At 50.4% G+C, this 23151-nt stretch overlaps 1 protein-coding gene across 2 annotated transcripts in view; it reads left to right on the forward strand.

Annotated features, from left to right (window-relative positions):
- The window catches only part of DNAH9 (dynein axonemal heavy chain 9), a 142028-nt gene that overhangs the window by 63806 nt on the left and 55071 nt on the right, over window positions 1-23151 (forward strand). For both annotated transcript variants that reach the window (XM_069032621.1, XM_069032620.1), the window contains 8 exons: window positions 91-516; window positions 4168-4287; window positions 9750-9938; window positions 11082-11317; window positions 13592-13714; window positions 15136-15340; window positions 19411-19575; window positions 21723-21863. In XM_069032621.1, coding sequence (XP_068888722.1) covers window positions 91-516; window positions 4168-4287; window positions 9750-9938; window positions 11082-11317; window positions 13592-13714; window positions 15136-15340; window positions 19411-19575; window positions 21723-21863 — 1605 coding nt within the window. The remainder of the gene's footprint in view (window positions 1-90; window positions 517-4167; window positions 4288-9749; window positions 9939-11081; window positions 11318-13591; window positions 13715-15135; window positions 15341-19410; window positions 19576-21722; window positions 21864-23151) is intronic.

Genomic DNA, 23151 nt, shown 5'->3' on the forward strand with positions numbered 1-23151 from the left:
TTGATAGCCTGGGAGCCTGACTCTATTAGTGGCAGAGTGAAAAGAAAGCCCATTTGTTTCTATCTAACAACCTTGTTTTCCCCTTTTCAGACCAATCTGACGGAGCTGAGGTCCTTTGGGTCACCTCCCTCTGCTGTCAGCAATGTCACCGCAGCCGTGATGGTGCTGACGGCCCCGGGAGGGAGGATACCCAAGGACAGGAGCTGGAAAGCAGCCAGAGTGGCCATGGCCAGGGTAGACAGCTTCCTGGACTCCTTGATCAAGTTCAACAAGGAGAACATCCACGAGAACTGCCTCAAAGCCCTGCAGCCCTATTTGCAGGACCCCAAGTTCAACCCCGAGTTCGTGGCCACCAAGTCGTCAGCGGCGGCCGGGCTGTGCTCGTGGGTGCTGAACATCGTGCGCTTCCACCGCGTGTTCTGCGAGGTGCAGCCCAAGAGGCAGGCGCTGGACAGGGCCAACGCCGAGCTGGCAGCAGCCCAGGACAAGCTGGCCACTGTCAAGGCCAAAATCGCCGTGAGTGCCCTTGGGGGAACCCGTCCTGCTTGTCCCTGCCTGGGGGAATCCTCTCCTTTGGGCAGAGCTCAGTGCTTGTGTCCTTAAGCAGGGGTGGGAATCCAAAGGTTTGGGGGGTTGTAGGGTTTTCTCTCCCTCCCGGTGCACTGGCAGCCCCAAAATCCAGCCCTGTGCTGGGCTGAGCCCCCAGCGTGGGCAGCAGGGGAGGGGAAAGGGGGGGTTCTGCCCCTCTGCCCCTGTGCTCAGGTGAGACCCCACCTGCAGAGCTGCCCCAGCCCCTGCACAGGAGGGGCCAGGAGCTGCTGGAGAGAGTCCAGAGGAAGGCACCAGGATGAGCAGAGGGATGGAGCCCCTCTGCTCTGGAGCCAGGCTGGGAGAGCTGGAGGTGCTCATCTGGAGAAGGCTCCAGGGAGAGCTCAGAGCCCCTTGCAGGGCCTAAAGGGGCTCCAGGAGAGCTGCAGAGGGACTGGGGACAGGGATGGAAGGACAGGATAAAGGACAATGGCTTCAAACTGAAAGAGGGGAAATTCAGGTTAGATATAGGGAAGAAATTGTTCCCTGTGAGGGTGGGCAGGCCCTGGCACAGGGTGCCCAGAGCAGCTGGGGCTGCCCCTGGATCCCAAGGCCAGGCTGGACAGGGCTTGGAGCAGCCTGGGACAGTGGAAGGTGTCCCTGCCCATGGCAGGGGGTGGAACGAGATGATGTTTAAGGTCCCTTCCAACCCAAGCCATTCAGTGATTCTGTGACAGTATATTGCTGCTTTCTAAATTTCCTCTCTTCTTCTCCAGCCTTGCTTGCACCTGAAGAGGAAGGTTAAAGATGAATCCTTATTAGTCCCACCTAATTTTTTTAATTTTACCTCTACTCCTAGGTCCTCAGAAATCCCATCATCTCCCACCAGTGTGTTCCCAGTGTGCTGCACAGGGCGGGGGACAGGGGCTGGAGGCTGATTCAGTGCTGGGAGCACAGAGCTGGGCTGGCTCCACACTCAGGCTCTGGTTTTGCAGGAGCCTCATTTGTCACGGCACAGCTCCCTCGCAGCACACCGTGGATGTTATTTGGATTTTTGCTACTTTAAAAAAAAAAAAGTTTAAAAAAATCTCTGAATAGAAGAAATTACAGCCTGATTGAAAATGCATTTCCACAGAGTGTAGAGTGAGGCCTTTATCGTTTCCTTCAGAAAATTATCTCTATGTGAAAACACATCCTGACTTATCCTGCTTTTCTCCCTGCTCCCTCCCTGCACGATACCTGCTAAGAACAGGCTGTGGGAAGCAGCTGCTCCAGAACCTGCCTGGTTTTAGGGTGCTTTGGGATCTCTCTTTGGGAGTGGGGTCCCCTCCGTGACCCACAGCAGGGGCAGGGTCCCAGTGAGTGACCAAGGGGCAGCAGGTCTGCTCCCCTCACCCCTTCCACCAGCACATCACCCTGTTAGAAAACACATTGCTCTTTTGATGTTTCCAAGGGCTTATCGTTGTTAAAATGCTTACTACACTTTTTAACTAAAAATACAAAAAAAACGGTGCTGAGCTCTCCGGTCGCCGCTTCCTGCTGCAGATGAAAGGAGGCACCTGAAGCAGGGCTGGATTTAGAGGGCTTTGGTGTCCAATTCTCCCACCTCAGATGTGCCATACAGTGCTGGGGAACTTTTTTCATCCCTTTATGCTGCTCTTTTCCAAAGCTTTTTATTCCTGAGTTTTTTGGGCTTGGTTTTTTTTTTTTTTTTTTTTCAAGGAGTGGGATTTTGTTAAAGAAAATTGCAATATTTGGGGAGATTACTGCTGCTCCTCTGGCATGCACTGGCAAACCTGCCTGGTTTAGGGGCCTTCTCCTGTCTGCAGATGGGGAATGATGCAGGGTAGCGTGGGAGGGATGTGGAGGTATATCCTTACTTATCTGGGATATCTTGGAGAGCTTCACTGCTGTGGGGTGATTCATACCTGCTCACAGCTGGGCCCCAAGCTGCCACATACTCATTTGTAGTAATAAATGAGAACATTCTGAGTGTCCAAAACATGAAGGACTTTCTGTCTTTGCCTGCCTGGGAATTCAGTGCTCTGCCCCTGGGGGCTGGTGGAGGTAGAGGCTGTTCACAGCACACAGCTGTATTTGTGTGGCCCTGGTGGGGCCCTGCAGGCCTGCTCTGTCCTGCAGCCCAGATCCAAGTACATATTCTATAGATCCTCAGTTAGCACATCCTGCTTGTATAGTGGGATATCATCTATACGAGCCTTTGTAGGCTCACAGATCCAAATGCACACAGGGACAGAAACTTTTGGTGTTATTGTTCCAAGGCAGGTCAAGGAGAGGCTGCTTTGTGTTTGCCAGTATCCAGGAGAGCTGCAGAGATCTCGAATATAATCCTTTTTCATTTTTGGGTTTGTTTCTAGCGTGTAGCTCGGTGTTAAAGTGATTTACAAGCAGTTTAGCCTTAAGCAGTCTGCACTGGGTGCAGATAAAATCAATTATTACTTCTCTTATCAGAAGTGAAATGCTCCAAGTGCTTGTGGGAGCTGTTGGCTTGGTTTAGATCCGAGTGTGAGCAGCTCTGTCCAAGAAAAGGGCTCTCCAGCTTTTTCTGCAGCAGCTTTGGTCTCTTCCTGCCCCTCCCAGCCCAGTGACCTGCAGGGGACATGGCCCTACCTCACTGGGGGCTCCTGGCCCATGCTTGAGCCAGCCTGAAGAGCAGAACCATTTTATTCAATGACTTTCTATATTCCTTGCTGGAAGCAGCGTGAGGGCATCGCTTGGAGATGGTTCAGGCAGAACTCCAGGAGCCCCCTGGGGATTTGAGCAGGACTTGGGGAATCAGCAGAACCTCAAGGGCTGCTCAGAGACAAGGGGCTGTAGCATCAGGAAATACCAAATTTGGGTTCCTCAGCTGCCTGCTCGTTGCTCTGCCATAGCATTTATCATCAGGGCTCAGCCAGAACCCCCAAATAAATCCATTTTGTGTGTCCTTTGCCTCTGCTCTGTGCCAAGGCTGTGAGTCCCAAGCAGTGGCACAGCCCAGCCCAGCGCTGCTCTGTGCTGGCTCCCAGTGCCAGCCCGGGGTGGATGAGCTGGGCTGGGGCTTGTTCAGCCCTGCCACAGGGCAGGGCAGCTCTGGACAAGGGTTTGTCTCAGGATCACAGGATCCCAGAATGGTTTGGGCTGGAAGGGATCACAAAGCCCATCCAGTGCCACCCCTGCCATGGGCAGGGACACCTTCCACTGTCCCAGGCTGCTCCAAGCCCCAATGTCCAGCCTGGCCTTGGGCACTGCCAGGGATCCAGGGGCAGCCCCAGCTGCTCTGGGCACCCTGTGCCAGGGCCTGCCCACCCTCACAGGGAGGAATTCCTTCCCAATATCCTATCTCTCCCTTCCCTCTGGCAGTGGGAAGCCATTCCCTCTGTCCTGTCCCTCCATCCCTTGTCCCCAATCCCTCTCCAGCTCTCCTGGAGCCCCTTTAGGTACTGGAAGGGACTCTAAGGTCTCCCTGGAGCTTTATCCAGGTGAACACTCCCAGCTCTCCCAGCCTGGCTCCAGAGGAGAGGGGCTCCAGCTCCTGGAGTGTCTTCATGGCTTTTTGGACTCCTCCAACAGCTCCCCATCGTTCCTGAGTTGTTAAAACCCTGCTGTTCCTGACATCCTCCTGTTTTTCATGTGCAGCGCCTCAACGAGAACCTGGGCAAGCTCACGGCCAAGTTTGAGAAGGCCACGTCAGACAAACTCAGGTGCCAGCAGGAAGCTGAAGCCACAGCCTGCACCATCGCCCTGGCCAACCGCCTGGTGAGTGCCAGCAGGGCAGCTCTGGTGGCACAGGAGGGAGGGGCCAGGGCTGGGCTGAACCCCGTGCACCCAGCACGTTCCATCCTCCGGTGTTTTTGGAAATGTTTGCTGCACTCAGCAGGTTTCAGTAAGGAAAGAGCTTTTGCAGTGGCTGTTTCTGTGCATCAGGGCAGCTCTGCTCGTTAAGGTGCCTGGCTCTGCTGCCATCACAGCTCTCGCCTCCTTCTTGGGCCTTAAAGGTGTGAGCAGGTACTGATGGGCCAGAGCGCTATGAGTCAGAAGTTGTATCATTAAAACAAAGGTGGGAACTCGCCTGTAGCTCTGCAGGTCTTGAAATGACAAGAATTGGAATGAAAAGCTCGCTAAAAGCCTCCATGTCCTCCAAATCAGAGTACAAAGGCATTTAGAGAGGGGCCTGCAAGGAGCTGGAGAAGGGTTTTGCATCAGGAACTGTAGTGACAGGACAAGGGAGAATGAGGAAAACTGAAAGAAGGGAAATTTAATTTAGATATATGGAAGAAATCCTTCCCTGGGAGGGTGGGCAGGCCCTGGCACAGGGTGCCCAGAGCAGCTGTGGCTGCCCCTGGATCCCTGGCAGTGCCCAAGGCCAGGCTGGACATTGGGGCTGGGAGCAGCCTGGGACAGTGGGAGGTGTCCCTGCCCTTCCAACCCCAACTCTTCCATGATTCTGTGAGTCTATGATACCACATCCCAGGCCAGGCCACATCTCTTCCCCACCCCATGACCTGGGAACAGCTTCCAACCTCAGCAGTTCTGTGATTCTACACTGTCCAAAATTCATCATTTCTGCAGTGTAGGCAAGGAACTCCTCTCATCCCAGGCTCCTGCCTTGCACTGCACACCATCTCCTGTGTCATCCTGGCTTTGATCTGGGAACAGACCTGACAGCCCTCACCGATGTGCAGCTCATTTGACATTCAAGAAGTGTCACCCGTGTGGCTGTGGGTAGAAATAAGTTCCCAGACTTTGAAACAAACACGTCTGAGGTTGTATAAAGAATGTAACTGAAGATGGAGAGCGATGCTTTGGATTGACAGATGAACCTGGGGGATTGAGTCCAGTGCCACATTGGCATCTCACGAGCTCCTGGTGACTTCTAAGGAAGATGCTTCAGGATCCAAGGGACAGGATCTGTGCACCAGGAAGGGAGGCTGGCTGCTGAGCGGTGTTTGTGAGTGGGTGTGTGCTAATGCAGAGGAGGAAATCTACTGATGACAAATGCTAAATAACGTGTGCAGGGAAAACAAACTGTAATCATGCAGTTACATGGATAGGGCCTAATTGCACCATTATCACTCACAGAAGAGCTCTTGGAGTTGTTGCAGAGAGTTCTCAGGAACAGCAGCGTGGCACTTGACAGGAGGAAAAAAGACAAATTGAATATTACTAATTGGTAGAAAAAACCTCAGGAAACAGAAGTTAAGCGTCATTGTATCGGGTCTGTCAGTGCCTACATCCCACACGTGGTTACCCTGTCTGAGAGGGCTGTGGGCAGCCTAGGAAAGCTACAACCAAGTGTGTAACCACTTCCACATGAGAAGAGAGGGAATAGATTAGGGCTGTTCCCTTTGGAAAAGGTGTAGAGGGGATGGATGCGACAGAAGCCCCTAAAGTCATGACTGGTGTGCAGAAGGTGGATGGGGAATGGTGAATGGTTGTTCATGTTGACATTACCAAAGAGCCAAAGGTAATCAAAGGAGTAGCTTTTAATTTGCTGCTTGCTAAATAAAAAGAATTCCAATGACTTCTAGGATCTGAGGTGGGAGACACCTGGGATGTCTGGAACATTTTAAAACTGACAGTAGTGTGTGATCCAAGCAAAGGAGAAGAAAAAAACCTCTAGGACCTAGGGAGATAGAAACTAACCTGAAAAAATTAATTAGGAGCATGGAAGCGCCTCTGAGTACCAGGAAAATCAGATCAATAAAGGCTTCTTGGTCTTAGAAGGGCTGTGGGAGAAAGATGGGAGTTGACCTCAAGGAGACTGGAGGGGAGACCTATGGATGCTGCATCTGTGAAAACTACAAAGGAAAGGTGCAAGAACTGGGCTCTGCCCTGTAACTGTAGTTGAGATTAAGGATAATTTATGAATGATCCTTAAAAGTGACCAATAACTTAAAAGCAGTGCTCTGCTTCTTTTTCAAGAAGTAGGATAAGATGAGATATGTGGGCTGAGACCAGGGCCTGTCCAGCTCCAGCTGGACTCCTGCAGATGTCTAGAACAGAGGAGGAGCAGGGCAGGTATAGCCTGTGCTGCCTGATCCTTGATATTTTCCAGCCTTCCTTCCACTGTAAGGAATATGGCTTTCCCTGATAAAACAAATTTCCAAGGCTGACAACATAAATCTGGGAATCCCCCCACATAAAGAGGCAGCATTGCTGTAGATGAAATAACTGGATGGTGTGGATATGGGAACCACAGGAATGGGATGAGGTTCAGTGATGCAAGATGCAGACCTGTGCCTATGGATTGGGAACAGATTGTTCCCCTCTAAACCAGGAGCTCAGTGCAGCAGCCAGGGAGGCTTGGATGTGTTGGATGAGGCTTTGCCCTACACATTGTGCAGTCCTAGGAAAGGCAGCTGAGGTCCTAATCCTATCAGGAGTATCTTCCTAGCAAGGCTAAGGGGACATCAGCCCAGTCTGAGACCAGCAAAAGGCACTGGGGAACCTCTGCAGCTCTGTGAGGATGGTGGTGGCTCATGTTTGTGCACAGCAGCTCAGCTGGGGCACATTTAGGGACAGCTCTGAGGTTGGATGGGACAAAGAAAACCTGAGGCTGCTCTTTCTGCTCCTGGGAGGGGTCAGGCTTCCCAGAGGCAGTTTTCCCTGACCCAAAGGGGTGGTTTGGGCAAGGCAGAAAGGCCATCAGAGGTATTTTTGCAGGTGTCTGTTAGTTCTTGTGTTCATCAGAAGAAACTGATTGTCTGGAGAAGCCGTGGCTGCCCCTGCATCCCTGGCAGTGCCCAAGGCCAGACTGGACAGGGCTTGGAGCAGCCTGGGACAGTGGGAGGTGTCCCTGCCCATGGCAGGGGTGACACTGGATGAGCTTTAAGGTCTCTTCCCACCCAAACCAGCCTGTGGTTCTGTGATTCCATGAGTCATAAACGAGCTGGTGTGCAGGGGGTCGCATGGCTCCGCAGTGGCGATGTCAACTGTCTATAAAGAATTGTAAAAATAGTCCCAAGTGATGGAGGGGTGAAACACCAGGTAGATAAATGTAATGTAAAGTACATTGGAAAAATTAGGTTGTATTTCACATGCCCTGTAAGTGATGCTGAGCTGATTGTTATCACTCAGGAGTGAAAGGATGGAGTTAAGAGTGCTGTGAGCTCTGTGCTCCTGGGAGCAAAAAGCCCTCACCAAACTCAAAGCCCATCTGAAACCGGATATTAGGGTTTATTAGGAAAAGAAGGGAGAACAAAACAGAAAAATCCCCATCTTGCTCTGTGAATACCTTCTAAATAAATCTCGAATGTGCAGCATGACCGCCGCCCCCTCTGCTGCACCTCAAAGGCTGGAGGAGAATGGGAAATGGTGCAGAGACAGCAACAATAAAAGAAACCAGATAATAAAGATTGCATCAGTCAGTGCAGATAAAGATTGCAAGGAAAATCAAAAGGCTGCTTCTTGTGTGAGGAATTATTGAAGAGGCTAAAGCTCTTCAACCTGAAAAGAAGACAGCAGAGGGGTACCGAGGGCTTGGAATCCTGAGTGGTGCAGAGAAGCTGGTGCCAGCAGGATTGTTCCCTGGTTTTGCACTGGACAAACGTTTTAGCAATTGAGAAGTTCAGGCAGCACATCAAAGAATGTACTTTTATACAAAGAACAGCTGAACTGTGGATCTCCTGCCCACGGGATGCTGTAGATGCCAAAAGTTGGGTTGATATCCACAGCAGCTTAGGCTCGGTCATGAAGTCAAAAATCATCAGTGGCTGTTAAGCACAAGGATGCAAGCTCTGGGTCAGAAGGTCCTGAAGTCTGCGGCTGTGGGAAGCTGGAAGTTGTGTGCAGAGCTGTGCTTGTGTGTACAGTGTTCCCAGGCCAGGGGCTGCTGTCAGCTGCAGGAGGCTGCCCATGGGTCTGCCCTGCAGAGCTGTGCCTGTGCTGAGGGTTTCAGAGGGGAACTCAGAAACTTCTTGGCTTAAAAGATCCTGGCTGTTTATCAGGGAATATGGAGGTACAAGGGTGGAAGGAGAGCTGTTTGATCTGGAGTGAAGGAGAGCCAACCACGGGAGCGAGTTTGTGTTGGGAATGTGAAGGCGGTGCTGACTCTCGGCAAGATTCTGCTGGAAACAGGACTTGGTCAGGTTGGAAGGTGTGACAGTGAAATTCAGTGAGGGTCTGCAGGTGTTGCCTTCCCATCCTGGGGATCTGTATCTGCACAGCAGGTTAAGGTGGCAAAACAGCCCAGTTTAGGGGAATGAACTGTTGGAGGTGTTGCCAAGGCTTGTCACAGGGATTAGTGTCAGAGCTGGGCCTGTTTAACACTGAACAGGGGCCTGGAAAAATGGACAGTGTCACACCAGTATTCCTTACATGGGGAGCTTTGCAGAGGAGAAGGATATAGAGGAGGTTTTAGTGGAAATGAGAAATATGAAGAAATAATAACCATAAGTTCATGTGGACTGAGGAAGAAAAATAGAAGGTGCTGGTTGGCCCCGGTGGCAGAGGCCTGGGAGCAGAGGGGAGCTGTGCCTGCTGTGGATGTGCCCAGAGCTGTACATCGAGAAAGGTTTCTCCCTGGCAGCAGGAGGCTGACTGTGAATTTCACCATAAGATCTGGCGTTCTCCATCTCAAACCCATGAGGTCAACTCGAAACTGGGTTGGGGTTTTCTGGCTTGTGAGCTGAAGGCTGCATTCCATTCCTATTTCCAGTGGTACCCCAAAAAGTACCGATGGCCAAATAAGTGATCTTTGCATGAAGAGGTAAATTATTTTACAAGGAGATGCTGAACCTCATCAAAGCCCCAGCTGCACTGCCTGGACATTGGATGCTGATGAAAAATAGGTGCAAGAAAACATTTTTTTGACAGAATCTGAAGGGAATTGTGATCAAAATCCCACGTACCTGGTGTGATGATAAATTGTGTGACATACTGAAAGCTGTGGAGAGGAGTGTTCTGTGTGGGAGAGAGTGTAATGAGGTGGGAATCTGTGGCATTTAGGCAATTAACAACTGATGGTCTTAAATGCTTCTGTAATCCTTCCCTGGGAGGGTGGGCAGGCCCTGGCACAGGGTGCCCAGAGCAGCTGGGGCTGCCCCTGGATCCCTGGCAGTGCCCAAGGCCAGGCTGGACACTGGGGCTGGGAGCAGCCTGGGACAGTGGGAGGTGTCCCTGCCCATGGCAGGGGTGGCACTGGACAGGATTTAAGGTCCCTCCCAACCCAAACCATTCCATGACTGTATGAATGATCAATCTGACTTCGGAATTTGCAGGTTGGGGGACTTGCCTCTGAAAATGTGAGATGGGCTGAGGCCGTGAAGGACTTCAAACAGCAGCAGAGCACCTTGTGTGGAGACGTCCTGCTGACCACGGCCTTTGTCTCCTACCTGGGCTACTTCACCAAGAAATACCGCCAGGACCTCCTGGATGGTGTCTGGAGGCCCTATTTGCACCAGCTGAAAGTAGGTCCTGATTCCTCTGAGAAGCTGTTGCTACTGGGATTAATGTGGCCATAAATCCTGGTGCCCACAGGGGATCTCTCAAGTGGGGGACATCACTGTGTCTTCACCGAGCTGGAGTGAGGATCAGGACATGGCCATTTACTCCTCCCTGGGGAAAATGTGGTGGCCTTGCTCCATGAAGTTCCTCTATGTACACAGGCAAATCCCAAACACAGAGCCCAGCCCTGCAGTTTTGTCCACGGCCATGAAGGAGGGGGGAATATGGAGGAGGAATTACTTGGAGCAGGCAGAGCTCGCTGCCAGCTCTCCAGTAGGCTTGGAAAAACTCCAGGTGTTTTTTCATTCTGAACACAAGCTCTGGTCATGCTGGCCATGCCTCTCAGCTGGTTTTATCCATGTCATGCTGTTAGGACCAGATGGAGATCATTGTGCTTGAAACTTGTTTAATATTTCACTAATTTTAACAGGGTCCTCTCCTACAAACGATGCCAAGAAGATTTTAAATAAGGTCCCAGTGGGGCAGAGATGCCCAGATCAAAGGGCTGACCGAAGCAGACAGTTCCTTGGGCTGAGAGAGGGAAACTTCATTCTGCATTTCTTAATACTAAGCCAGAAACTTAGTTAAGAGGTGCAATATTGTTCCAAAAATGATCTGTCACCATCCTCACAGCCAGGAATTCCTTCCCAGTATCCCATCCATCCCTGCCCTCTGGCAGTGGGAAACCATTCCCTGTGTCCTGTCCCTCCATGCCTTGTCCCCAGTCCCTCTGCAGCTCTCCTGGAGCCCCTTTAGGCCCTGCAAGGGGCTCTGAGCTCTCCCTGGAGCCTTCTCTTCTCCAGGTGAGCACCCCCAGCTCTCCCAGCCTGGCTCCAGAGCAGAGGGGCTCCAGCCCTCGCCTCATGGAGCATCTCCACAGCCTCCTCTGGACCTGCTCCAGCAGCTCCACACCCTGCTGCTGCTGGGCACCAGTGCTGGGGGCAGCTCTGCTGGTGGAGTCACACCCGAGTGGAGCAGAGGGGCAGAATCGCCTCCCTCAACCTCCTGGTCATGCTGCTGGTGACTCGGATCAATGTAATTTATCACCTCTTAACGAAGCTAACTTTCCTTGCGATCACTAGGCAGCCTTTCTGCTTGCCTCCCAGGTGCCAATCCCTGTGACCCCGTGCCTGGACCCGCTGTCCATGCTGGCGGACGGCGCGGCCGTGGCGGCGTGGCAGAACCAGGGCCTGCCGGCCGAGCGCACGTCCACCGAGAACGCCGCCATCCTGAGCAGCTGCGAGCGCTGGCCCCTCGTGGTGGATCCCCAGCTGCAGGGCAGCAAATGGATCAGAAGCACCCATGGAGAAGGGCTCCGGGTGATCCGAGTGGGGCAGAAGGGGTAAAGCCGTCCTTCTCTCCTAGTGACCAGGGGATGTGCCCGCCTGCCCGGGGTGCTTGGTGGGCAGGGGACACTCAGCTGCAGCCATCGGAGGCAGCCGCACCGAGGCAAACCTGCTGCTGCTTTTGCTCACGTTATCTGCTCGTTCATTACCAAAATGACAGATTTCTCATTAAATCAAGGGTCTGTTTAGTGCTTGGCTCAGTTACCATAGAAACTCCTCTGAAGCTGGTGACGGAGTGAGCTGAGTTCGGGTATCACAGAATCCCAGACTGGCTTGGGTTGGAAGGGACCTTAAAGATCATCCCATTCCACCCCTGCCATGGGCAGGGACATTTTCCACTATCCCAGGTTGCTCCAAGCCTTGTCCAGCCTGAAGCTGGACATTTCCAAGGATGGGGCAACCATAGCTGCTCTGGGCAATGGGCCTGTGTAGGACTGTGGCATCCTCCATGGGCTCATTGTAGCTGTCATGTCCTGGTTTAGTCTCATCCAGGAGGATGACCAGGGCTTCCTACCTCTTGGAGAAAGAGAGGGCTCGGGTTTGGAGAGGGCACCATGCCCTGCAGACCAGCTGGGCTGAGGCTGCTCCCACCAGCTGGACACTCTCAGTGCAGCACCCCTGCATGGATCTGGATAAATCTTTCATGGGAAGGCCTTTCCACCCCTGGCTCTCTTCTCCAGTCAGACAGACTGGTCTTCTGCTATGTCACCTTGCACCCATCTCTGCCCACTCGTGAGGAGCCCCAGCAGGGGTGGAGCAGCCCGAGTGGAATCCTTATGGAGATGTGCCAGCACTGGGGGTTGTTTCCCAAATGCAGAGCAAAGCTCTGGTGACAGGCAGGAGTGACCCAGGCCTGGTGCTTCCAAATTCCTGTAGATTTGGAGATTGGGGGTTGCCCATGTTTCCTCCTCTGAGGTTACCCAGGTGGTTTTGCTGGTGCCTCCTCTGCTTTCCTCAGAGAAAATAACAGCGAGTTACTCGATCTGACCTCGTGTGGGATCAAAACAAGGCTCGTTTTTCACAACAGCAAATTTCTGCTTCCTGGCCACCTTGGCCACCATGCCTTGCAGTTACTCAAAGCTGTCTGTGGAACAGCAGGGATACCAGAAGAGGCACCTAAATCTGAACCTGCAGGATGGAACCAGAGGAACAGACCCTGTAGCATCCCTGACATGCCTTTTTCCCCTCCCCGGCCACACTCTGGGCTGGCAGGGGCTTTAAAGAGGGGAATTTAGTGTTTTGCTGTGATGTCTCAGAGCTGAGGACTAAAAGCATCATCAGTGCCCCATTACAGTAATTCAGGGGATGTTTCATCCTCTGGGAGATGGAGCTTTTTGCTTTCAACTGCTGGAAGAGGTCTAGACCCACGTGCAGGCCCACCTTCAGGCAGGTGCTGCTGTGTGAGCAGCTCTGGGGGTTGCTCTGTCATTCCCTCTGACTTTCTTTGTGTAAAATACCCCTGGACTCAGAAAATTCGGGGCTGATCATCAGGGGTGGGGGTTTCACTGGGTGAAAAATCTAAAAATCAGGCCTAAAGGTCACTCTAAACTTTTGGTTCAGCTCCTTCTGTCACCTCCTGAGCTCCCAAGCTCTCTGGCTTAGACGAGGAGTATGAATTTTGACCAGTGGATTTAGCTGAGGTGACTCAGTGTAAGAGTGATGGTGGAGAAGTGCCTGGAGCACTCTCCCCTCCTGCCCAGGGTCCTGCTCCCCTCTTGGCAGAGGGATTGTGTAAAGAGCAGAGCAGTCCTGAAGGACACTGCCCAGGCACCGGGCCCTGCCCTTGCATCCCAAAGCAGAAATCCCCATTTCACAGCTAGGCACTGGGCAAAGGGTTCTGTTTCCTCATGGGGAAAGAAGTTGTCCTAAGCATGACCCTAAACCCTGGGCACAATGGAGCTGAAAGCTGCTCTTCCTCCTTGCTTTAATGCACGATGAACTGCACCAGTGGGTTCTGTGGGAAGCAAAGTATGTGCTGAAAATAACTCCAGGCTGTGACAGCTTTTGCTCACGGCTGCCCAGACTCTTCTGGGACAGACTCGGTGGTCACTGCTTGCCCTTGGAGGGTCTGCAGCCTCATTCCCTCTGTTGGACAGCCAGGACTCTGCCAGTGACACTTTCTGCACCTGGCACTGACACCTCCTTACCCCTCTTTCTGTCTCCAAATGCTGGCACCTGCCTGTAGCTGCCACCGCAGTGAGGGTCCCCTCTGTCCCCTCCTCACTGACAGTGTCACAGCCTGCTCTGCTGCTCTGTGCTGTTTCCCACAGGTATCTGGACACACTGGAACAAGCCCTGGCTGCTGGAGAGCTGGTTTTGATTGAGAACCTGGAGGAATCTGTGGATCCAGTGCTGGGGCCGTTACTGGGGCGAGAAACAATCAAGAAAGGCAGGTGAGCTTGGGGGGGCTTGGGGACACGTGTGGGTGGGGGCTGGGGGCTGTTGTGCTCTCTGTTCCTACCCTCAGACCGTGGGTGCTCCCACCCAGCAGCATCAACATCCTGCCTTCAGCAGTGAGGGCGTTTCAAATCAGGCAATCACAGGTAATTCAGCCACAGGATGGCCTGGAAATCAACCTGGATTTCTCATTCCATTTCACAGCATCATTCAAACCTCATATAAAAGAGAGACCTGTAATTCTCCCATTGTACACTGACCTCGGGGTCTGTAATTGGCTGTTCTGACACTGAATTATTACCAAAATAGCTGCTGCTGTTGTGAAGTAAAAGTAGCCTTGAATTTTAGCAAACACTGCACAGCATTTAGAAATGCAGCTACCAGTTTCAGCATCAAGGATATCAAGTGTTTCTTAATGAGGTCAAGCTCTCATGGCAGCTGCTGGTCACCTCCAGCTGAGAGGAGGTCAGCAAGAGAGGCAGCCAGGGAGCTCTTTTTCCTTAAGTTCTTTAAGGATTATTTCCTTGCTCGCCTGAAACATCCCAGGGTGCTGTAAACTGGTGGGCAAGGCAAGCTGTCTGCAAAGGGCTCAGGGGAGAACATCCCAGGAAGGGTGGCTGAGCAGGGGTTTGGCTGCAGGATGGAAGGGCAGGATTGGTCCCAGTGCAGGACTGAAGTGTTTGGAGAGGGTTGGGAAGGGGATGCAGCAGAGAGGGAGCAATCCTGAGCCCCCCTCCAGTGGAACACTCAGCCTTTTGGGGCTGTGCATCTCAAAACTCCCTGTGAGATCACGTCTTTCCTAACAAAGGGAAAATAAGTCATAAATCACAAAGGAAGTCCCTGAGTTTTGTGTCTCCAGGCCCTAAGCCCAGACTCCAGGCAGATGCTGCCAGTCCCAGAGTGGGAATGATTTTGCTGTGGGGTCTGGCAGGGTCTCTGGTGCTGCTGTGAGCTGCCTGCACTGGGGGGTTTACAGGTCTGAAAACAATCGAGGGGGCCAGGAGGGCACCCAGTGAGTGATGTTGGACTGGGAAGGGTATTCAAATTCCCTTGAGAACCTCACCATTCCCACAACAGTGACTAAAGAAAAGGTCTATGCTGAGAGGCTTTTCCTCCCTGTAACTCCATTCTAGGCAGAATTCAGCCTCTGTCCAAAGCCAGGAGAGTTCATGGTTGGACTGGTTGTGCTGCTGCTGGAAAATCTGAGCCTCCTTAAACAGGATCCAAAATTCAGGGGAGACTCTCTGGGTTTTTTACCCTAAATCAGAAATGATTCCAGTGTGTCCAGGATGAAACACTTGGCTTAAATAATAATTTCTGTGAGGAGTGCTGAGTACCTGACTGAGACCCACCCTGTCCTGCGGTGACAGCTCCTGGCACACGCTCCTGGCTGATGCTCCTTTTGCCAAAATTCCAGGTACATTAAGCTTGGGCACAAGGAGTGTGCCTTGCACCCTTCCTTCCGCCTCATCCTGCACACCAAGCTGGCAAACCCCCACTTCCAGCCCGAGCTGCAGGCACAGTGCACCCTCATCAACTTCTCCGTCACCCGCAACGGCCTCGAGGAGCAGCTGCTGGCGGCCGTGGTGCGCGTGGAGAGGCCTGACCTGGAGGAGCTGAAGGTCAGCACCTGGGCATTGTCACTGGGAGCAAGTAGAAATCAGCATTATGATCATTATTATTATTGTTGTTATTATTATTATTGTTATTGTTATTATTATTTTTGTTATTGTTGTTGGCCTACACCAAGAGGCCTGACCTGCAGGAGCTGAAGATCAGCACCTGGGAGTTTACACTGGGAGCAAGTGTTCCAATCATCATTAGCATAAAACATCATTATTTTCTATTTTTATATTTTTTAATTTTTATTTATTTTTTATTTTTATTTTTTTATTTTTATTGTTATTTTTATTTTATTTTTATTTTTATTTTTATTTTTATTTTTATTTTTATTTTTATTTTTATTTTTATTTTTATTTTTTATTTATTTTTATTTTTATTTTTTATTTATTTTAATTTTTATTTTTATTTTTATCTTTTATTTGTTTTTATTTTTATTTTTATTTTTTATTTTTATTTATTGCTATTTTTATTTTTACTTTTTTATTTTTTATATTTTTATTTTTATTTTTATTTTTATTTATTTTTATTTTTATTTTTATTTATTGTTATTTTTATTTTTATTTAATTAATTTTTTTTTATTTTTGTTTTTATTTTTATCTTTTAGGACAAACAGCATTTCTCATGCCAGCTTGCAGAGATTGCCGAGCCCATCACAAAATCAGATTTTCCCTGTATGACAAACATTGAGGGTTTTTTTTTCCTTCAGCCTTCTCTTTTCTCAGTGTTTTGAGAAACCTGGTACTGAATTTTCAAGGTTTTTCTCCCAAAAATTCTCTTTATTTTCCTGTTGTGACTGAAAGCTGAGGTTCTCATTACACCATTTTTTTTCTGGACTCCACAGATTTAATTTTGAAGGCAGCATGAATCTCACTTAATTTTTGGCATTTATGGTAAAGGATTCTCTCCATAAATATTGTGAGGCTGGTAATGATAATTTTCTCTTCTCTCTTCTGGTTCTTCCTCCCACTTCTTTGTAACAGGCCAAAATATTTTCTCTCTCTCTTAGTAAGTATGGCTTCAATTTCAAGATAATTTCATAAAGAAAACCCTCCCTTCTGATGACACCTTTAACAATGCAACAAATACATATACTACTAAAAATTTTCTGAGAGTGGGAATAAATTTACTGCACATGTTCAGTCAGGCCAGGCCAGTTCTTTAATAACCTTTCCATTTAATGAGGTTCTGAAGTACCTTAGCTGGGCAGCCTTAATGATGCATCGAGGCTCATGTGCTAATGAGGCAAAAGATGCCATCAAAAATGCACAATGAGCTGATTTAATGTGTGAGCCAGGGGTGCTGTGCTGGGGCCACGAGGGACACAAAGCCCTGCTCAGTCCCCCCAGCACAACTCCTGGGGGATGGCATTTTCCTTACCTTGAAGAATATTGAATTCTTTCTCTCTAGCACCACAGCAAGGTAACACCAGAGCCAGCTTCCTCTCCTTCTCACCCAATTCCATCCTGCTCCAGCCCTGCTGCCCCGGGGAGGAGAAAAGCAGCCTGGTATTCCAGATGTTCTGCTGGATGGGGAACAGTCCTAAAACCTGTTCCCTGCTGCCCTAAAAGCAGAGCTGTGTCTCCTTGGGCACAGTGAGGGATGGCAGTGCCATGTGTGACCAAGGGCTGGCCAGGGGCTCAGCACCTTCAGCCCCCAGGGCTGGGTCTGCTCGCTGGGGAGCTCCTTGGAGGCCTGGATTGGAATCCTGGATTCCCCAGAGGAGAAGTCCCCTCTCCAGGTCCGTGTTAGTCCTTCCTCTCCACCCTGGGACTGAAGGGACAGGTGTTTGGTGGCCAGGGAAGGTTTAGAGCTCTGGTTTGAGGGCGATGGAGATGATTCCTAAAGCACTGCACAAAGGTTGCTGAGCTCAAAGCACACCTTGTGTGTGGAGCCCAGAATTTATTGCTAATAACCTAATCAAATAAATAACACAACAAAACCAGCAGAAGGGAAAAGGAAAAGTGGCTGTTGTGGCTGAGCTTGGAAGGCTCTGGAAGTGAATCCTGCAGAGGGGGCTTGGAGTCCTGGTGAACTTTTTTTCCCATGGGATGAAGTTTGGAAGGCTCTGGGAGTAACCTGTTTGCCAGGAGCAGCACTTTCATACATCAGCTGTGAAATGCCAGCTAATGAGCTGCACTGCAGAAATAAGGAATGATGACCTCGCTGTGCTGCAAACCACGGCAGGATGAGGCTGCAGCACCCACAGGGGCTGGGGGCACCCCGTCTGGGCTTCTGAGGGTGCTCCCAGACCCTGTGTGGGGCTTAAAGGCAATTGGAACAAAAATCCACCCCCTCCTCATTAATAACTCCAGGGCTCACAGTCCATGGGCTGCAAAAAGAGCTGCAAAATGTCATTTTTCAAGGCATTCTATGCTCGAATGGCAGGAATGCACACAATTAGCCACGTTAGTTTTCTGGTTCAGGACTTGTGAAATATTCAGCACCACCAGGAGCAAATTCCTGTGTGTAAAGCCTGGAGAAGAGGCCTTTGAAACAGCCCTTTCCAGCTGAAATACCAAAGCAGACACACTCCAGTGCCTGCTCAGCAGAGCTGCTGTTAACATGCAATGAGGGTGTGCACGGAATTCCAGCCCATATACTGGAAGATGAGTTATTAATGGAAGAATCCCTTAACCTGCTGGGAAATCTCTGAGAACAGGGCAAATCCTATGGGCTCACTTCTGCATGGTGGGATTGGGAGATCACATTTCTCCTTCCTGGGGCTTCTCCAGACCCTACAGAGGGACATGGTTTTCCCAAAACTCTCTTTGGAGCATTAGATCCCGTGGCTCACGGCACCGAGTCTGTCATGTGCCAGTTGCCCAGGACTTGTCTCAGTTCCACGTGCCCCATGTCAGGTGTTTCACAGAGCTGCTGGGTTTTGCACTGCTATAAAACACTCTTCTGCAAGATCCTTGAATTTCTTGGCTTGTGTCACTTCAGCACAGTCTGAGGGTTTAAACTGTCACCCAGCAGTGTTTCCCACAGCACTGACTTCACCTGGCTTAGACCAGCATCCCAATCAGAGCTTTCCCACAGGGTATTTTCTGTGAGAACGCTAAAAATAGGTGTTCACAATAGGGACATATTGTGGAATGCCACAATAAACCCAGAGAGAGCCAGGAGTTTTCTCTGAGCAAACACACAGAATAGGGCAATCACATTTCAGGGGAGGAAGCCTGTCGTGGAGGAGCAGTTCAGAAAGGAGCCAGATGAGAGCCTTTGTTTGCACCATGAACAGAGTTAATGACTGGTGCTTCTGCAGGGGAGAGGGAGGTGGGACCAGTGCCTGCAGAGAATGGAGAGGGCACTTCAGAGACAGATTTGCTCTGTAATTTAGAAATCTGCCCGTGGCACAGGATGGTTGTACCAGCCTGAACCTCCGTGCCCATCTGTGTGCTGAGTTTGCAGAGCCTTTGGCAGGGGGGCTTTGTGCAGGTCCAGCTTTAGCCCAGTAAGCCACTGGTCCCAGTGGGACCTCGAGGCCAGGATACAAATGGGAGCAGGGCAGGAGAAGCCATGGCTTTGCCTGCAGTTCTGAGCCTGAGATCTCCTCGTGCTCACCTTGGGACCTGAGGGACTTTGCTGCTGGTTTTTGCTGTCAGGTTTTAACCCCGTGGCCCCCGTTGCTGGTGTGACTGGTGTGGTGTGGAGTGGCACGAGCAGAGCAGAGGGTTCAGCAGGAGGGGTGAGGAGCAGCAGGGACTCTCCAGGCTGACGTGGCCCCAAGAAACGAGGTACAAAGATACAGGATGTGTGTCTGAGATGGGGATAAAGGACTTTTCTTCCTGCTTCATTTCCAGCATTTTCCTGCATTCCTAGCAAAAGGACTCCGTTCTCCTGGTGCTTTCTGTGCTGCTCCAGGTTTCTCTGAGCTGATAGCTTGTTGGATAAGGAGTGATCCCGGATTCCAGAACTCTGTCCTTTCCCAGGAGTTGCAGAGAGCAGGAATAAGCACTACAGGACTATGGAAGTTGTGAGTGGGAAGCCTGTTCCTATGTGAAGGTGATTAATCCTTATTTTACCACATCCTTTGTGGCTAAAACTTTCTGAATTTATTACTTGCAGTCAGATCTCACAAAGCAACAGAATGGGTTCAAGATCACCTTGAAAACGTTAGAGGACGACTTGCTCTCTCGGCTGTCATCAGCATCTGGTAATTTCCTGGGAGACACAGCACTGGTGGAGAACCTGGAGACCACTAAAAGGACAGCTGCAGAGATTGTGGAGAAGGTACAAAGACGGTGACAGCCTGGAGAAAAGCATGTCTGTGATCCTTTAAGGATTTCTGGGTGGAATATAACCTCTGCTCTGCCCATCTCTGCTCCGTCTGCTGAGCAGAGAATAGGAATTGGTACAAATTGTAAATGCTCTCCATTCTGGAGAGCTCCAGGCCATTTAGTTCTTTGGAGCTTTTTTTGTGTTAAATGACCTATTTAAGACCAAGAGAAAACATTGGTGCCTGATGTAAAGACAATAAAATTTACACACTGTATCAAGGCAGCTTTAAACTGTTCCAGCATGATCCTGGGTACATCACACTGCCTCAGTTAGGCTGGATTTTAGTACTGACCAGGGACTGGAAGCCGGTGAGTGTGTGATCTTGAGTAAATCTGCAATAACGCAGGTATTTCATACCCTTCCATTCCTCAGAGTATAAATCAGCATTTGTAGGAGCTGTGTGAGCACTGCCACCTGCCCAGCTGTCCTTACATGGGCTTAGGTGAATGCACAGAGGTTTTTCCTTGCCACTGAGGGCACTTGGGAGGGGTGGTTCCCATGCCAGGATTGCCCCAGGACCCCGGTGTGACCATTCAGCTGCTCCCCTCTGCAGTGCCCCCATCTCCAGAGCCTGCACTTGCCCTCCCCCAGCCACTGGCCCATGTTCTGCCTGGCTGGGGCTGGAACTGCCTCTCTCTTCCCAGCCAATGACCAAGAAACTGAGTGCTCCTCCCTCCATGTTAAAAATCAGAATTGTTTTCCATTCGTGGTACATCAGGTGCATTCAGCTGCCTGGGGAGGGGTTGCTTGAACCCCCAGAGGGGGTGTTGAAGGGAGTTTTTGACGTGGAAAGCTTGGCACCTCCCCCTTGAAGTAGGTGGTTTTGAAGTGCTTGACCTTCTAAACCAGCAGTGCCAACAGGGATGAATTTTAGAGTTTGCACCTGGATTTTATGAGTTTGTTCCCACCTGGAAGGCTGTGGAAGAGCCCTGTTAGAGGTTCAAGTCAAGCCTCACTGGTTTTGGTCTGTCTACCCAAAAAAAGGTGTTCAGCCAACATTTTCCTTCCTATGGAAGTCCTCCCTGCTCTACAGATGAAGAGCATCTGTCTGCCCCACCTCTGGCTCTGAGTTTCAGCAGGGGCTGTGTGATGCTGTGCTGGCTGGTTCTGCCACAGAAAGCTTAGGAAGGGCTGGAGAGGGACCTCTTGCAGTGATAGGACAAGGGGGATGGCTTCAAGATGAAAATGGGCAGATTTAGATGTTAGGAAGAAATTCTTGGCTGTGAGGGTGATGAGGCCCTGGCACAGGGTGCCCAGAGAAGCTGTGGCTGCCCCTGGATCGCTGGCAGTGTCCAAGACCAGGATGGATGGGACTTGGAGCAACCTGGGGTAGTGGAAGGTGTCGCTGAGTGGAATGAGAAGAACTTTAGGGTCCCTTCCAACCCAAATCATTCTGGGATTTTATGACCCCATTGCATGGTTGGCTGAGCTGGCTGGGTCAGCACTGTCTCAGCAGCTCCTGGCCACGCTGTAAGACGTGTCTGTCCTCAGCCAGGGACTAAAATAAACCCCAGGAGGCTCAGGGATGTCACTTCATGCTGCTGAGGTGGAATGAAAGAACGAACAGGACCGAGGTGATGATGGGGTGCTGTATCTGCCAAGAAGATCTTCACATATCCCCCACAGCAGCTGCAGAGCCCTGAGCAGCGAGGTGGGAGGGTTTGGGGCTGCTGAGGAAAGGCAGCAAAGCGCTGTTATAAATTAGCAGCTCTCAGCCCTGGGGAAGCTGCCTGAGAGCAGCGCTGGGGCTGCTCGACCCAGGGTTGTTAATGACCTGCACAGGAGGGGGGCAATTAGCACGAGAAACTCATTGATGAGAAAACCAATTCCAGTTAGCAAAGAGCAGGGATGCTAGGGAGAAGTCTGGAGGGGACTCAGGAAAACGAGGGATTGGGCAACTGGGTGGAAAATGCAGTTAAATGGAAGGTTCCAGAGGGGGAGGATGCTGGGGAGGGCAGCTCCAGCCTGGCAGAGGCTGGTCCCGTGGCGGGCACTTGTGGGTTGCCCTGATGCCTTTGTGGCCGATGTCCCCCCTCTCTGGGCTGCACCCGCTGCACAGGGGTGTTCTGACAGGAGTTCTGTTCCGTGTTTCTCTCCAGGTGCAGGAGTTTAAGGCGACAGAAGCCAGGATTAACGAGGCCAGAGAGCACTACAGGCCCGCGGCCTGCCGCGCCTCCCTGCTCTACTTCACCATGAACGAGCTCCACGCCATCCACCCCATGTACCAGTTCTCCCTGAAGGTACCTCCCCTCCAGGGGGGCTCTGGGGGGCTCCTCCCTCTTTGTGGGGTTCATAAAATCAGAATTACAGAGCCACAGGGTCACAGAATTACACAAGGTTTGAGTTGGAAGGGGCCTTAAAGCCCATCCCGTTCCACCCCTGCCATGGGCAGGGACACCTTCCACTCTCCCAGGTTGCTCCAAGCCCTGTCCTGGAAAAGCTACAGCTTTAATATTTTATTCAATGGGAAACTTTTTTTTGTCATATAAGAAAGGTATTTTGGGGCATGGAGGGTTAAATGAGCATCCTGCTCTACAACTTCTTCCAAACGATTTCTTACCTTGACAAGTGCCCTGGAAAAAGGAGTTGAGGAGAGACTACAAAATGTTGAGGCTCATCCACAAAGAAGCTTTTCCTTTTGATATCCACGATTCGTTTGTTGGAGTAATTTTATCAGAAAAATGTACAGAATTTCTTTTGTGCCTTTTGAAAGATTCATCCCTTACACATATATAATAGATACAGGAGTTCCTGAGGTTTCACCTTTAATCTGTGTCTCCCATAGTTCGTTTGTTTTATGTTTTCCAGTGAACATGAGCAGCGTGTATAAATACATAGAAAATTATTGGGTGAAATGTTTTTATCTAATAAATTTTGATGACAGATCATAAAGCATTGTGTAAAGATGCACAGGGATGATTTTAGAATACTTGCCACACAGCTGGGAGCCCATTACAAATTAGAACACAAAGATTTATGTGCTGCTCTGCCGCACGTTTTAACACAATTTAAAGAAACATTAAGCAGGAAAATGCATTCTGCAATTATTTAATAATGCATTAGGTATCAGTGTTACTTTAATTTGTTGAGGCATCATTTTTCCTTTGTAGAACCCTAAAAATAAGGCTGCCAACATGGTCATGCCTTGTCCAGTTGGTGCCATCACTGTGTATTGGCCTGGTTATTCCCTTCAGCTGGGCCCAGCACAGGGAGCCTTTGCACTGCGAAACAGGACTTGGCTTTTATTTTCTTGTTAATTTTCTTTTTCCAGTTGCATTTGATAATTTGCTTGTGCTTTTAATTTGGACAACTCTGAAAGTTGTTTTGTCTTTTCTCATTTGGATCAGAAACGTTGTTGCAATAATCCTTAATCTCTTACATAAGAGGGTTGCTCTCAATGCAGACACTCACCCTTGAGGGGACTTCACTGGCTGCTTCAGCTCACTACCACTGCTCCCTGCCCTCCTCAGCCAGTCCTTTGCTGGATCCAGACAGTAAGACACTCATGGGACTTCAAAAAATAAATTA

Source organism: Aphelocoma coerulescens, chromosome 18, assembly GCF_041296385.1.
Source record: "Aphelocoma coerulescens isolate FSJ_1873_10779 chromosome 18, UR_Acoe_1.0, whole genome shotgun sequence".
NCBI lineage: Eukaryota > Metazoa > Chordata > Aves > Passeriformes > Corvidae > Aphelocoma > Aphelocoma coerulescens.